Source organism: Musca autumnalis, unplaced genomic scaffold (assembly GCF_047663935.1).
Source record: "Musca autumnalis isolate F117 unplaced genomic scaffold, ASM4766393v1 scaffold_4, whole genome shotgun sequence".
NCBI lineage: Eukaryota > Metazoa > Arthropoda > Insecta > Diptera > Muscidae > Musca > Musca autumnalis.
Window position 1 is genome coordinate 112,941,667 of NW_027411977.1, and position 15,061 is coordinate 112,956,727.

At 35.1% G+C, this 15,061-nt stretch overlaps 1 protein-coding gene across 20 annotated transcripts in view; it reads left to right on the forward strand.

Annotated features, from left to right (window-relative positions):
• fry (microtubule binding protein furry) overlaps positions 1 to 15,061 on the forward strand; it is a 522,947-nt gene that overhangs the window by 489,636 nt on the left and 18,250 nt on the right. For all 20 annotated transcript variants that reach the window (XM_073983048.1, XM_073983059.1, XM_073983061.1 and 17 more), the window contains 6 exons: positions 4,913 to 5,054; positions 5,162 to 5,322; positions 12,934 to 13,099; positions 13,187 to 13,310; positions 13,529 to 14,056; positions 14,118 to 15,013. In XM_073983048.1, coding sequence (XP_073839149.1) covers positions 4,913 to 5,054; positions 5,162 to 5,322; positions 12,934 to 13,099; positions 13,187 to 13,310; positions 13,529 to 14,056; positions 14,118 to 15,013 — 2,017 coding nt within the window. The remainder of the gene's footprint in view (positions 1 to 4,912; positions 5,055 to 5,161; positions 5,323 to 12,933; positions 13,100 to 13,186; positions 13,311 to 13,528; positions 14,057 to 14,117; positions 15,014 to 15,061) is intronic.

Below are 15,061 nucleotides of genomic sequence, written 5' to 3' on the forward strand. Positions count from 1 at the left end.
TTGTATTAGGCAAACGGTAAGAGCTAGAATTCTGAAATTTGGAATGATGGTAACTGATGGAGAGCTAGAAAGATGTACCAAAGGGTTTTTGGGAATTCGAACTATAAGTGTACGAAAAGTACAAAAGGGTACTAAATTTAGTACAATTGAGATTTGGGTGAACAGTTAGAGCAGGAATCCTGAAATTTGGAATGAAGGTCACTGATGAAGAGTAATGATGAAAGGTTTTTGGAAATTCGAACTATAAGGGTACGAAAAGTACTAAATGGTACTCAATTTAGTACTATTTGGATTTAGGTGAACGGATAGAACTAGAATCTTGAAATTTGGAATGAGGGTCACTGATGGAGAGAAGCGATGAAAGGTTTTTGGAAATTCGAACTATAAGGGTACGAAAAGTACTAAATGGTACTAAATTTAGTACAATTTTGATTTCGGTGAACGGATTGAGCTGCAATCCTGAAATTTTGAATGAGGGCCACTGATGGCGATTAACAAAAGTACTAAATGGTACTAAATTTAGTACAATTTGGAATTAAGTGAACGGATTGAGCTGGAATCCTGAAATTTGGAATGAGGGGCACTGGTGGAGAGCAACAAAGAAAAGTTTTTGGAAATTCGAACTGTAAGTGCACGAAAAGTACTAAATTAAGTACAATTTGGATTTGGGTGAACGGATTGAGCTGGAATCCTGAAATTTGGAATGAGGGGTCACTGATGGAGATTAACAAAAGTACTAAATGGTACTAAATTTAGTACAATTTGGATTCGGGTGAACGGATAGAGCTGGAATCCAGAAATTTGGAATGAGGGGTCACTGATGGAGAGTAACAAAGAAAGGTTTTTGGAAATTCGAACTATAAGCGTACGAAAAGTACTAAATGGTACTAAATTTAGTACAATTTGAATTTGGGTGAACGGATAGGACACGAATCTTGGAATTTTGAATAAGGGTGACTGATGGAGAGTAACAAAGACAGGTTTTTGGAAATTCGAACTAAAAGTGTACGAAAAGTACTAAATATAGTACAATTTGGATTTGAATTAACGAATAGTGCTGAAATTTGGAATAAGGGTCACTGATAAAGAGTAAGAAAGGTGTACCAAGTGTCGAAAAGTCCTAAATGGTAGTGAGTGAAACTTGGAATTAAGATTACTGTTAGAATTAGAATTGAGATATGGAGGTAACTTTAGAAAATCATACTAATGTGCACGAAGCAGTACTAAATGGTACTAAATTCGATACAATTTGTATTTGCGTGAACAGATTACTGTTGGAGTGTAGGATTGCGGTTACTTTGGAAATTCGTACTTATGAAAAAGTGCTAAATGGAAGTACATTGGCTATAATTTGGATTTAGGTGAACGAAAGAACTGAGTTATGCAAGTTGTTTTTGGAAAGCCGTGTACGATAAGTGGCAAATGGTACAAAATTTGGTACCTTTTGGTATTTGCTATATGGTACAGAATTTTGTACAATTTGTGATTTTGTAAAGGGGTGGAATTTTTAAATTTGAAATTCGGTATTAGATTAGCAATTGTTGTTTAGAGTGGAGGTAGGGATGAAGTTTTGAAAATTCGCACTTATTTATACAAAAAGTACTAAATAGTAATATAATTGCTTTCAGCGGAACATATAAAGCTGGAAAAGTGAATTGCGGTCGGGATATATGTTGAGTATAAGAAAGTAAGCTTTGAAACCTTTAATTATGTGTACTAAAAGTTTGGTAACATGTTGGTACCAAAACCATTTTGGTATTGTGTAAACGGTTAAAGTGAGAAATACCTACTATAGGTGAACGAAAAGTACTAAATGGTACTAAATTTGGTGTTGAGTGTAGGAACAAAGCTTGGATTATATAATTTGGACAAAAAATACGAAATGGAAAAATATTTGTTATAAAGATCACTCTGAACTTGGAGATAAAGTTTGGAGTTCGGTTGGAAAATGTGCATAAAATCTTCAAAATGCTCTAAGTCTTCAAAATACTTCTTCTAATAAAAGTGGATTGAAGTAGACATTTTTTAAATAAAGCTTTTATATCCTCTGAGTATTCAAGTTCCAAATGTAAAGAAAATTGGACAGTATAGATTTGTTCTATTTTTAAAAAACACTAAGTCGTGGGGTACCGTTATATGGGGATATATTTCGAAAATTTTACGAACCTATTCGGGTTCTTGGCGAAACCGCTGAAGCTAGAACCTTGAATTGTGAATGTGCGTCATTGATGTTGTGAAGGGGTGAGAGAAAGTTTAGTGTTTGCAAATTTGTATTGGGAGGGAATGCTGTGTAAGTGAAGGAGTAAAACCAGAAGTCAAGTCTGAAATTTGCAATATGAGTCGCGGTTGGTGTATGTCTGTGATATGAGGTCGTAGTTTTGGAAATCCGAAATGAAAAATATGGTAGCTGTGTAGGGGTGCGATACGGCAGATATGTTTTTTTTTTGAATTAAATCGATTAAATGTTGGTATTTAAAATAGGTTTTAATACAACAGAACAGAGTTCATATATATTTTATGCCCTTTCTGCATACGAAGTAGCGGGTATTTGCTAGTTCAAATATAAGTTTATATCACAATGATATCATCTGAAAAGCATGGCACAAGAGCACAATTTTTGGACGATAGATCTTCAATAATTTCACAATTGTCCCTTTGACAATTTTTATATAGCATTTGTAGTGTTCAATAAATTGGAGGAGTGTCATTGTAACTGGGAATATTTGTACTCCAAAAAGGAACCTGATGTTCAAAGACAATTGCACAAACATTTCCTGTCCAGGCAACATAAATTGTTCAACCCCTTAGTAATGTCGTCGACATTTTCTGAGTAGATTCACTTTGGCAGTTTTGTTGAGATGTGTATTATTTTATTGTTGTAAAATAATTTCAGCTTAATCTCGAGTTTTGTTGTTTAAAAATTTTTAAAACAACAAGTTTTATTAAAAGTGGGATGCAGTAAAATTGATTTAATTTCAGGAAAGGCAAAGAATACTAGTTTCGTCCAACGCCACTTGAACTCATCAGTTATCTTAGTTCTTTGTGTTGAAACAAAGAACTCTTCCCCAATTTTATGACGACCAGAGCTCAAGAAAAAACGTACCCGATGAATTCGTTTAAATGCGAATTTATCAGAAACATTTAAAAAATCTCGTAGCCGCATACATATGTAAACCAAGTAACTACTTCCCACTGTTATGGACTTTGCATTGCAAGGAAACGCATAACAAATGTTGATGGTTTGTTGTAAAAAAAAACAACAAACTATCGAGCTGTGTGTCTATTTTTTGAGTACATTGAGTACTTCAGCCATTTCTCTACAAGTGGTATCTTAGGACACGCAGTTCGTACTCGGCCATAAACTGTAGGTCCAATATCATTGAACCAATATGAATCGGGGTGCACTCATTGATATGAGAGAACAGAATTTGTTCCATAAAGGAATTTTGATTTGTTGATACCTAATTCCCAGGGGTAGTGGTGTAGGGTATCACATGGTCGGCGCCTTCCGACTATAGCCTTTGCTTACTTGTTTTTAATTAGATTTTTCATTTGTAATTCGAATTTTTCCATTTGTAATTTGCATTTTTATGTTTGTAATTAAATAAATAGGTCCACGTCTTCATATAGCCCCCATAGAACGGTACCTACCGATATTCGGTATTTTGAAAGTTGTAGCCTCAATATCCCACCGCAATGACTGAAAATTGGTATTTAGTCTTCGTTGGGGGTATAAAACATTCCACCATCCACATTTTGAAGGTTGTGGCCTCAATATCTCACCGATATGACTGAAATTTGGCATTTTGTCTTTTTGTGGGTAAAAAACTTTCCACCTGAAATTTGTCGGTATAGGTCCACGTCTTCATATAGCCCCCATAGAATGGTACCTATCGATTTTTGGTATTTTGAAGGTTGTGGCCTCAATATCCCTCCGAAATGGCTGAAATTTGGTATTAAGTCTTCCTTGGGGGTAAACAACTTCCCACCTAAAATTTGTCGGTTTAGGTTCAGGCCTTCGTATAGCCCACATAGAACGATACCTCCCGATTTTACGTATTTTGAGGGTTGTGGCTGTGGTGATACATTTCTTTATTTTATTGACTTGTCTGAAGAGAATTTTAAACAGAAAAATTGTACGCACAAACATTTTTGTACCTATTATTGAAATATTTGTTGCATAATTTTGCATATGTCATATGTTTCGATTGCAATGTAATCAGAAGCTAAAAATATGACCAGTCCCAAAATTTGACATAAATCGGACCAAAAATAGGGGTTGCATAAAATTCCGCTGTCTAGTCATAATACACCAAATAAGTAGAAGCAGAGATATTTGTCATTAAAATAAAAGCTTCAAAATAATGAGGCTTGAGGTATTGTTGGGCTATAGGTGTTTTTTCATAAATAAATATCGTTGTTATGGTTTTTAATAATTTATTTAATTTCCAGTTTTTCGAAACTCCAAAAATCATCAGGCAATTAAAGAAAGTTGTGGTTGTCTAATTTCCAGTGAACATACTTTATCACTTTTGCAATACATTTTCTTCAATACTTCAGCATTTGAAACATGAGTAGTCCAAGAAATGTTTAGTATAAAAACGATAAAATCCATATTTCAAAGGCTTCTAAGGTCATCAATTGCTATTTAAAAGGGCCACTATTGTTATAATAAATTCCATTAATTAATCCTTCCGGTTATATTTAAAATTAACGTCTAGCTTGTTCATTAGTTATGCGAATGCGAGAAATAACAATAAGACAAATACGTTTTCTTCTCAACGGCCATATATTTATTAATAATAATGATTACTTTCTCTTATTTTCTTATTCATTTTACGTTGTCTTATTTTCTTACGCACCTTCTTCCGTTTCATTAACTACGTCAAATTTGCCATTTAAAATTCTGCAGCACATGTAAATCTGACAGCGGCATAAGAGCATTTACTCAGGCCACAAATAATCGACCACCACGTGGTGCAGACAAAATACGTGCCGCTTCCGGACCATCCATATTGCCACGACCAGAGGATATTCTTATTAATGATCCTGAGGTAAAATATACATTATTATGGCAATCATTTTAATTATTTATAATTTCCTCGTTGTTTTCTTACGTCTTCTACGTCTTTTTTGGTTTTTCTTTCTTTTTGGTTAACAGTTGCGCCAAGAAGAAAACGTGGAATTACGTTCATCGGAAGTTTCCCACACAGCACCGGTTGCAGCGCCACATCCTTTGCCCATGCCTGAGTATGGTGGATATTTTGCTCCGCTTACGGAATTCTTGCCTGACGTCAGTTTGCCAATAAGTGGATTTCATAGGTAAGTGATGTGCTTTTCTTGTTATTTATAACAGTAAAAGCTGTTTTGTTGTGCAACTGCTTAAATATGTATGTATGTAAATATGTATGTAAATTTACGAAATTATATAATCCTTTATTTGTAAGGTCGAATATAGCAGCGCTATGGCGTAGGGTTACATTTGATTTGACTCTCATCCTGTATTATGTCAAAATTATTCAGACGTATATGGTAAAAACCAAAAATATTCTACAATCGATGAATCCGAGTTTCACCCTTTCAGAATTCGCGAACTGTTAACATATTCTATATAGTATGACCGAAATTCTTTAACATGGAGTGTTTTAGGAGAGATCCCATAATGTCGGCCGATAAAATTAATTTATGTGGAAGCTGTGTTGGCATCAATGTAGAAAAATGGGTTGAAGTCAACAAGTTTTTTAAACTTCCCTTCCGATTTCTGGCTTAACTTTACATTTTGTAGACCTATGCCCAAGAAAGACTCCTAAAATACTCCATGGGCAATTTGATACGATTTTTCGATATATCCACAGCATCCACCTAAAATTGATGCTGTCATTTTGAAGCCGGAATTTCGGGGGTTTTTTATACCATCCACCATAAGATGGGGGTATATTAAGTTTGTCATTCCGTTTGTAACTACTCGAAATAATCATTGTAGACCCCACAAACTGTATATATTCTTGATCAGCGTGCAATTCTACATCGATATAGCCATGTCCGTCCGTCTGTCCGTCTGTGGAAGTTACACTAGCGGCCGAACGGATTGAAGTAAGTGGATAAAGTTTTGGTAAAATCTATTACATGTACGTAGGACTTCTGGTATTGAAAGGGGGCTATGTAGGTCCACGTTTTCGTATAGCCCCCATACAAAGTGACGCGTGACGCCTCGTCGCTTTAAGGAATTTTTAAGATATTTGTTCTATTTTACCACCGAATTGGTTGTAATTTGTTTTTTTTGTGTCTTCAGAGGCTAAAACATAGTTCTATCTAAGCTTGTTTATATTGGGTCACGTCTTGGTATAGCCCCCATATAACGCCCCATATATAGTACGCGTCACTTTAAGATATTTTGAATGTATTAATCCCATTTTACCACAGAATCGGTTGTAACTTTGTATTTTGTGTTTCCAGAGGCTAAGAAAAATTTCTACCATAAAATTTTTATATAGGTCCACGTTTTGATATAGCTCCCATAGGACGATATCTTCCGATTTTCGGTATTTTGTAGGGTTTGGCCTCATTATCACACCGAAATGGCTGAAATTTCGTATTTAGTCTTCGTTGGGGGTATAAAACTTTTCCCCAGAAATTTTTAGGTATAGGTCCACGCCTTCATATAGCCCCCATAGAACGGTTCCTCCCGATTTTCGGTATTTTTTAAGGTTGTGGCCACATTAATCCACCGAAATGGCTAAAATTTGGTATTTGGTCTTCATTTGGGGTACTAAACGTTCCATATGAAATTTGTTGGTATAGGTCGATGTCTTCATATAGCCCCCATAGGTACCTCCCGATTTTCGGTATTTTGAAGGTTGCTGCTCAATATCCCATCGAAATGACTGGCATTTGGTAGTTAGTCTTCGTTCCCCACCGAAATAGCTGATATTTGGTATTAAGTTTTGATAGGGGTATGAAAAATTTCACCCGAAATGTGCCAGTATAGGTAGAAGTCCTCAAATAGCCCCCATAGGACCGTTCCTCCCGATTTAAGGTATTTTGAAAGTTGTGGCCTCACCAATATGACTGAAATTACACAGATACGCCAGTAATATGGGTCTTTCACCAAAACAAGAATGTGGAGGCACATCCGCGGTTCTTGAAGAATCTATTTGAAATAGGTGTATATTGATGCATTTTTGATGGGTGCTACTGAAATTGGATGCGCATCAAAATCGTATGCACATTGCGCGACTTTTACCCACTTTAAACCTTCCATTGTGTGATGCAACTGACGGCGCTCTTTTGCCACTGAGTGAAACATCGAAATATGCATAGATAATGAATGAATTTGATTCGTTGTATCCAAAATCGGATGCGCACCAACTGATTTTTACTTATTCGCGAATGACAGGCTTTAAAATTCCATTTGCGCGTGCCTTCGCTGTTTTCTGCTTGTTTTGTTTTTGTTGAAGATTCAATCATATGATTTCATCCCGGCGAAGAGAATTATCAATTGGCTATTTTCTCTTTTGTTGTTGCTATAATATGCAATTTATATACCTAATCTCTATAGATTTGGTTTCATATTTTTCTACGCATCTCCGAAAAACCTGGCCAAAAATCTAAAAAAAAACTTTTATCAATTTACGCTAAATAGTGTCAAATATTGTTTATAGGGTCCCACTGCGTGTAGTTATGAAAAAATATGTACCCTCTATATCAAAACTTGCAGATGTGCTCGCAATTTTTTTTGTTATTGTTTTTCAGATGGAATTGCAAAAGAAATTTTGTTTTTACTATATGTACAGTATAATCTCGATAATCCGGACACCACATGTTTCGGCGTTGTCCGGATTTTTGAATTGTCCGGATTACCGAGTAGTAACAAAAACATATAATTTTGTAAGTTTAAATCATTAATAACGGACGTTTAATAGATAATACTCTGACATTTAAGGTAATCGAATCCATGTTTAACAAATAACGCGGGCTGCGACCATTTTAACCCATATCGTACCGGGACAAATTTTGTATTTATTTTTTAAAAACAAAGCACTTTTTTAGGGTAATTAGGACCCACTGATGTCAAATATCAACTCAAAAAAATTTTCCGAATTTCGTTTTCCCGGAAAGTGGTGTTCGAAATTTCGAACACTGGCGCTTAAGCTGTATGTATAGAAGTAAAATAAAATTGATTTATTTCACCATTTTTGTATGGGAAAAATGGTTGAAGATTGGTATTGAGACTTCTTTTCCCCGAAATGTGTAAGCACTGGTCCACGTTTTGGATTGCCCCCCATAGAACGGTACCGCCCGATTTTCGGGAGATTTCAAGGATTTAGATGCATTATCCTACAGAAATGACTGTAAATTAATACATATTTAGTCTTTTTTGAGGCTACTTAACTTTCCTCCAAAAATTTGTCAGCATAGGTCCACGTTTTATATAGCCTCCCTTGAATGGTACCTAACGATTTAGGTTATTTCAGGATTTTAGCCGCACTTTCCTTTAGAAATGGCTGAAATTTAGTATTTAGTCTTATATGGTGCTATAATAACTTTTCCCCGCAATTTGTCTGTAAATTTCCACGTTTTGATATACCCATCGATATGTAGGTTAAGTACCAGCGTTCGAAATTTCGAACTGTCAAATTTGTACATCTGTAAAGTCGCGCTTGCGCATGTAAATCATGTTCTCTATATTTTGTGAAACAGCTACATATATTGGCAATAATTCCCTATGATTACTTTTTTTAATTTCATTATTTTTATAATTTTTTAAAATTAATGTAAAAAGTATCCAAAAATATAGGTTTCAGTGTTTTTTAAGGATATAAACTTCGTAGCCTATGTGTATACATTTCACAGACGTGAAATCGTCTTGTAAACATGAGCCTCTTACGACTCGGGATATAACTTCAGAATTTTAATGCACTCATCATTATGGTTAATATATATTTTCCATTTCTATGAACCTCGACAAATGACTTCACCTCGTCGTCAAAACATAAAATAGACATTGATTTATATAAATGTTATAGCCTACGAATAATACAAAATGGAATTAAAATCTATTGGTTGCAAAATTGCGCGAGTGCAATACAACAATCCCAACCTGTGATTTTTAATGTCAAAGAATACGGTTTTTAATAAATTCTATACATGGTCTCTACTCGTTTCCACGTCCAGCCTAAAATCCCAATAAACTACGATATAAATACCAAAGCTTTATAGCCCAGTCAAAATAGACATTGAAATAGCAAAAATTCGCGCAAAGCTGAATTTCGGTGGGGAGCTAGGGTTTCCCATTAGAAGCAACGTCCTAAAAGTCCCCATCGATCCCTTGTTTGCAAAAAAAAAAGTTATTCGGGGTCAAAGGTCAAATTTTAAGGGGTTTTTAGGTTTTCGGATTTATTTTTTGGAAACGGTTGATCTAATCGAAAAGTGACTAAAGTAAATATTATAGACAGACAAATGATATGCAAGTTTGGTCTCTATAATTCTTTTCCTAGAAGGAACCATTCTTGAGATATAGCTGTTCTAAAAAACACATTATAGCTTCGTTCCCGTACTTTTTAATGGTAAAACTCGTAAAAGAGAGAACTGCAAAAAATTTGTTCTTACACACAAATTTTCTGAAATAGTTCGGGAACGGAAAAATGGAAATTACTCGCCCAAAATTTGTCGTGTAAAAAGTTTTTAAAGAGAGCATCATTCAGCGCCATTTTTGTTTAAAGAGAAGTGAACATTTTACAACTTTTTTGTGTACGGGAACGCTTTTTCGAGTAAAATGTGTAAAAGTCACAGCTTATTTTTATGCACATATAAGGGAAATATGCACATATTTAGACGAACCGGCTAAAATAACCGAAGTAACCGGGTCTGTCCCCAAAAAAATATATGTTTCCTTGAAGAGCGAAATTATACCTTTCTTTTAAAACAAATTCCAACAAAATCGGTGCGTGTTTAGTACAGTTATTCCATGTTAGAGTAATTTTATGCAAAAATAGCCCATTTAACCCACATGTGTAATCGGAAGCCCAACGGCAACGACTCCAACGAAAACTCTCCGATTTGTTTGAAGTTTTTTCCGAAGGTAGAGTTTGTTGCGCTGATTACGGAAAAAATACATTTTTCGTGGGCGACGGATCCGGTTCGCCGGTTATCGACCCGAAAGGCCAGATTTAAAAACCGGGTAAGACCCCGTTCTACTGAACTGATTACAGCAAAGTGGATATCGTTTGAAAGCTTATGGAAATACCTAACACACAGTGTGGTTATTGTCACCAGCTCGTCCCAAAATGTACTTAAGTGGCTAATTTTTAATTTGGCCTTTAGATCGCAATATCTCGAAAATGGTAAGTATTTTTTGAAAATCATAAAGACCATTCTAGTAGATAGTTGTCAAATCTACTTTAGTCGGCTTTTGCTAAGTCTTACCGTTTCTGAGAAAAATTAAAAAACTGAATAATGCCTCCAAAAATGCCCTTTGACCCCGAATAACTTTTTTTCCACACATGTGATATATGGGGAATTTTTGGACATTGCTTCTAATGGTAAACCCTAGCTCTCCACCAAAATCAAGCTTTGTGGAAATTTTTGCTATTTCCCCCTTATACGCATGTCTATTTTGACTGGGCTATTTAAATGTTATAAAAATTTGTAGGTAAAGTATACTTGGAGTAAATTACGTGCTCCTAATGGACATTCTCACTAATCATAATGCTAATGAACTAATTCCTTTGGAGGAAAGGAACATTCAACATTAATTTTTCAGGGAAATAGGCTACCCGACACTAGTTTTTAAATATTGTTTCTTATCATAGTCAGCCATCAATGGTTGAACGGTAGAAAAATCATTCGACAGATTCAGATTATTAATTCCGTATTGACTGCATAACTGAGTCAAAAGTGGCTTGCTAAAAAGTCTAAAAATTTTGAAAAACTTAATTTTTCTGATTTATATTCCAATTGTTATTGCTAAGAACGAAAGTGTTACTTAAATAATTAAGAATCTAATGCTCACGATAGAAAAAACTGTTGATATCCGGATTATCGAGGTAAGAAAAATTTGTGTTGACCGGATTACAGAGTCTACAATGTAAAAAATTCTAGTGTCCGGATTACCGCGTTGTCCGGATTATCGAGACTATACTGTACTTCTAAAACATACATATTACAAATTATTACCTATACAAACATATTTGCATATTAAGAATTCTTATTAAAAAATATTTAGACTGTTTCGGTACTGCAAGAATCATCTAATTTTTACTATTTTTTCGATAACATAAAGAAAAAAATGTTATCGTAGTAAAAAAATAGTAGCTTTGTCAAAGATAGCATTTAAAATCTGGTACGTCATTCGTTGAGTATATATACAGATGTGGAAAATAATCTCTCATTCGTTGCTAAACTGACCGATATAGCCAAAACTTTCCTAGCTAATTGTATTAACAATTTTAGATCATGATGATGATCTGGTCATTTTTTAAAAGACAGAAGTATGAGGCTTACCAGATTACAAAAATGAAGAAAATAATTGTACGAAAACTGAAGCTTGTGTATTTTTTGGTCCCTTTTATATTCTTGTTGACCTTGCTGTTCGATTTTCGTGTTTAGTACGATTTCTTCACACGACTTTCAAAGGGGAATTTTTGAACCCAAAAATTTAACACGATTGATGAAGCCGTATTTAATATTGTTGAATATGTTTGCCGTGGAATTGACACAGGATGTAGAGGAGTAGTCGGAGTATTTTTCGATTTTACTCAAGCATTTAATCTTTTGGAGCATAATATTTTGTTGAAAAAGATGTTGGGTTTAACAATGAAATTGTTTTTTAAAGATTTTTTGCATAAACGGCATCAATTTGTGAAAATTTGCAATGAAGAAAGTGCGAGGGTACCTGAAAGATACGGTATTCCACAAGGAAGTGTGATGGGCCCACTGTTATTTAAACATCAATGATTTAAAAAAAAATGCTGTTTTTTTGGAAAACTTTTTATGTTTGCAGGCGATGTTAGCGTGTTTTATAGATACAAAGATGAAAAGATCCGTCGAGCTAAAATTGAATATGATTCAGCATTGCTAGCAGAGTTCACAAGGTAAAACAATCCAACAAAGACTAAATTTTTACGGTTTAAACTTCATCGTGAAGAAACTATGAGCGAACACATAAATGGAGTGTCAGTTATGGAATCGAGGTCTTTAAAATATCTGGAGTTAACTATGGAAAGCAACATGTCATGGAACTCTCATATAGGACATTTAAAGTCTAAAACGGCATCAGCTACAGGTGTTCTCCGGAAATTTAGAGGACGTTTGACTACCGAAACCATGTTGTTAATATATCAAACATTGATACATTCGCACCTGACTTACTTGCAAGAATTTACAGCGTGCTCAAAATACGGCTTTGAAACTTGAGTTTCACCCCCTTCACACCTCTTACCTATAAACTCATTTTTATGTTAATGAAAATGTTCATAGTCTGGTATAATACTAAGTATGTGTTCCTATAAACAAAAACATGTAAAACTTTTTCAAATTTATACACCTTTTTCAGATGTAATTCGAATTATTTTAATTGTAATTCGAGAATTTCATTTGTAATTCGTAACATTTCATTTTTAATTCAAATTTTTCCATTTGTAATTCGAAATATTCCATTTGTAATTCGAATTATTCTTTTTGTTATTCGAATCATTTTATTTATAATTTCAAACAAAATAATTCGAGTTACTAATGGAATAATTCAATTCTTTTAATTGCGACAGATAACCGAAATAACAAGCTTTGGTATCCGACGTAACCTTTGTTTTAAGACAGCAATCAAAACGATAGTCGGACTATAGATAGTTTTCCAGATCTACAAAAAATCCTTATTTAATCCTTAATTATTTTTTATTTATTTGGTAATCTTTTCATTTAAATTATCATCATTAGGTGCAACGTTGCTGTTATGCTCTTGACCGACATAGTGGTAGATGGTATACCAGGTATTGATTGGACTTTACATTTGCCACTGATGTTACACATCCTCTTTTTGGGTTTGGATCATAATCGTGTAATTGTGCGTGAACATTGCAAACAGTTGTGTATGAATTTATTGGTAAGTTTATTGGTCATTGTTTACTTTTCATTTATGGAGTTTTATTTATTATTTTTAATTATTTTAACATACTTTGGCATTTTTCAGATTGTTCTGGCTGAGCACAATGACCATTTAACAGTTGCTCGTATTTTATTAAACAGTGAGACGACAAAACTTGATTTGGGATTGACGGTGCCCTCATTGCCGGTTATTGATAATTATTTTACAGGTTTGTTTGATTTTTTTAGTTTTAATGGACAACATTTGAACTTTGGAAAGTAAAATATACAAAAAAATATATCTAAAAAATTACCACTAGGCCGCTCCTGGCTACGTCGGTGGACATGTTCCCCTGCATATAGTTGTACATCTTTTAAATAATTCTAAAAGTGTTCATTTTAAAGGAAAATAATACATATACTAACAATTATTTTTCCCTTTTTTCAGAATCTCATCAAGAATTCGATAGTTATTTGTACAACAATTGCTATGTTATTGCATCGTCCAATCCAGCACAGCAACAGTTGCTGCCTTTGGGTGCCTCTAATTCGACATCAACTGGTTTGTACGCCCAACAACAGTATCAAGTTTCCAACTACGTTAATCAACAACAGCAATTAATTGCAACATCTGGAAATATCCAACAACAAGATACACACATGAATCTGCAACAGCCGCCTCCCATTACCCAATTATCACCGCCCATGTCAAGTGCAACACAACAACAGATAATGCAAACACCGGCACAGTCTTCTGTGCCGCAACAACAACAATCATCGCAACAAATTATGGTGCAAATCAATTCCAATACCACCGAAAATTCTGAAGTTCCTTTAATAATAACTGCTGATGAGAATGCACCGCCCCAGCCGGGTCCAACTATGCCCATAATGCATGTTATCAAAAGTTTGCTGAAATTTTTAGCCCAAGAATCTTCCCAACCTCTGTGGAATTATGAGGATATAACCGCTAAAGGTAAGAACGAACGATTTATGAAGATGTGTTAGTTTTGAATCATTGCTCTCCGTCCTTCCAGTTTGGTCCATTAAATCGGCCGAACAGTTAAGTTGCTTCCTACGCCATATTGTTAAAGTGTTTTCCGATAGCTACCTCCAGGCCCGTATAGCTGAACGTTGGGCCCAAACAGCTCTCCAACTGGGCCTTTCTTGCTCTTCTCGCCACTATGCCGGTCGTTGTCTACAGATATTCCGAGCCTTAAACGTACCCATTAATTCTCGCATGTTGTCCGATATTTTGTCACGTCTTGTTGAAACTGTCGCCGAACAGGGTGAAGATATGCAAGGTTATGTGACAGAGCTGTTGCTCACACTTGAAGCAGCCGTCGATAGTTTGGATTCCGATTTTCGACCGTTAGATGTAATGAAGGATATTTTCAAGAGTACTCCAAATCTGAATAATAAAGATGGTGGACCAAACTCCATACTGCATGGTGGCAAAAAATCACCTTCCGGTATGACGCCGCAATCACCGAACTTCTCGTTGCAAAGTCATGCCCGTAGCACTAGCTATTCAGTGTCTTATTGTACTCGTAAATCCACTAACTCGCCCTGTGACAAACAGGTTGAACTACGTAACCGAGCCACTGGTATTGATATGGAACGTAACATGGCAAAATTTGGCATAGTTAGTGGGTCGGCATTGTCACGTTCGCGTAGTGCTCAAAGTTTGAAAATGTTGGGAGACACAGCAACACAGGATGATAAAATGACAATATTGGCGCAACTGTTTTGGTTATCAGTATCCCTATTGGAAAGCGATTATGAACATGAGTTTTTATTGGCCTTAAGACTACTGACCAGAGTTCTGCATCGCTTGCCATTGGATCGTCCAGATGCTAGGGACAAAGTTGAGAAACTACAACAACAATTGAAATGGACTGGCTATCCAGGGGTACATGCTTTACTTTTAAAGGTATGTGTTACATAGGAAATAATCAATACTCCGGTTATGAAATGTTTT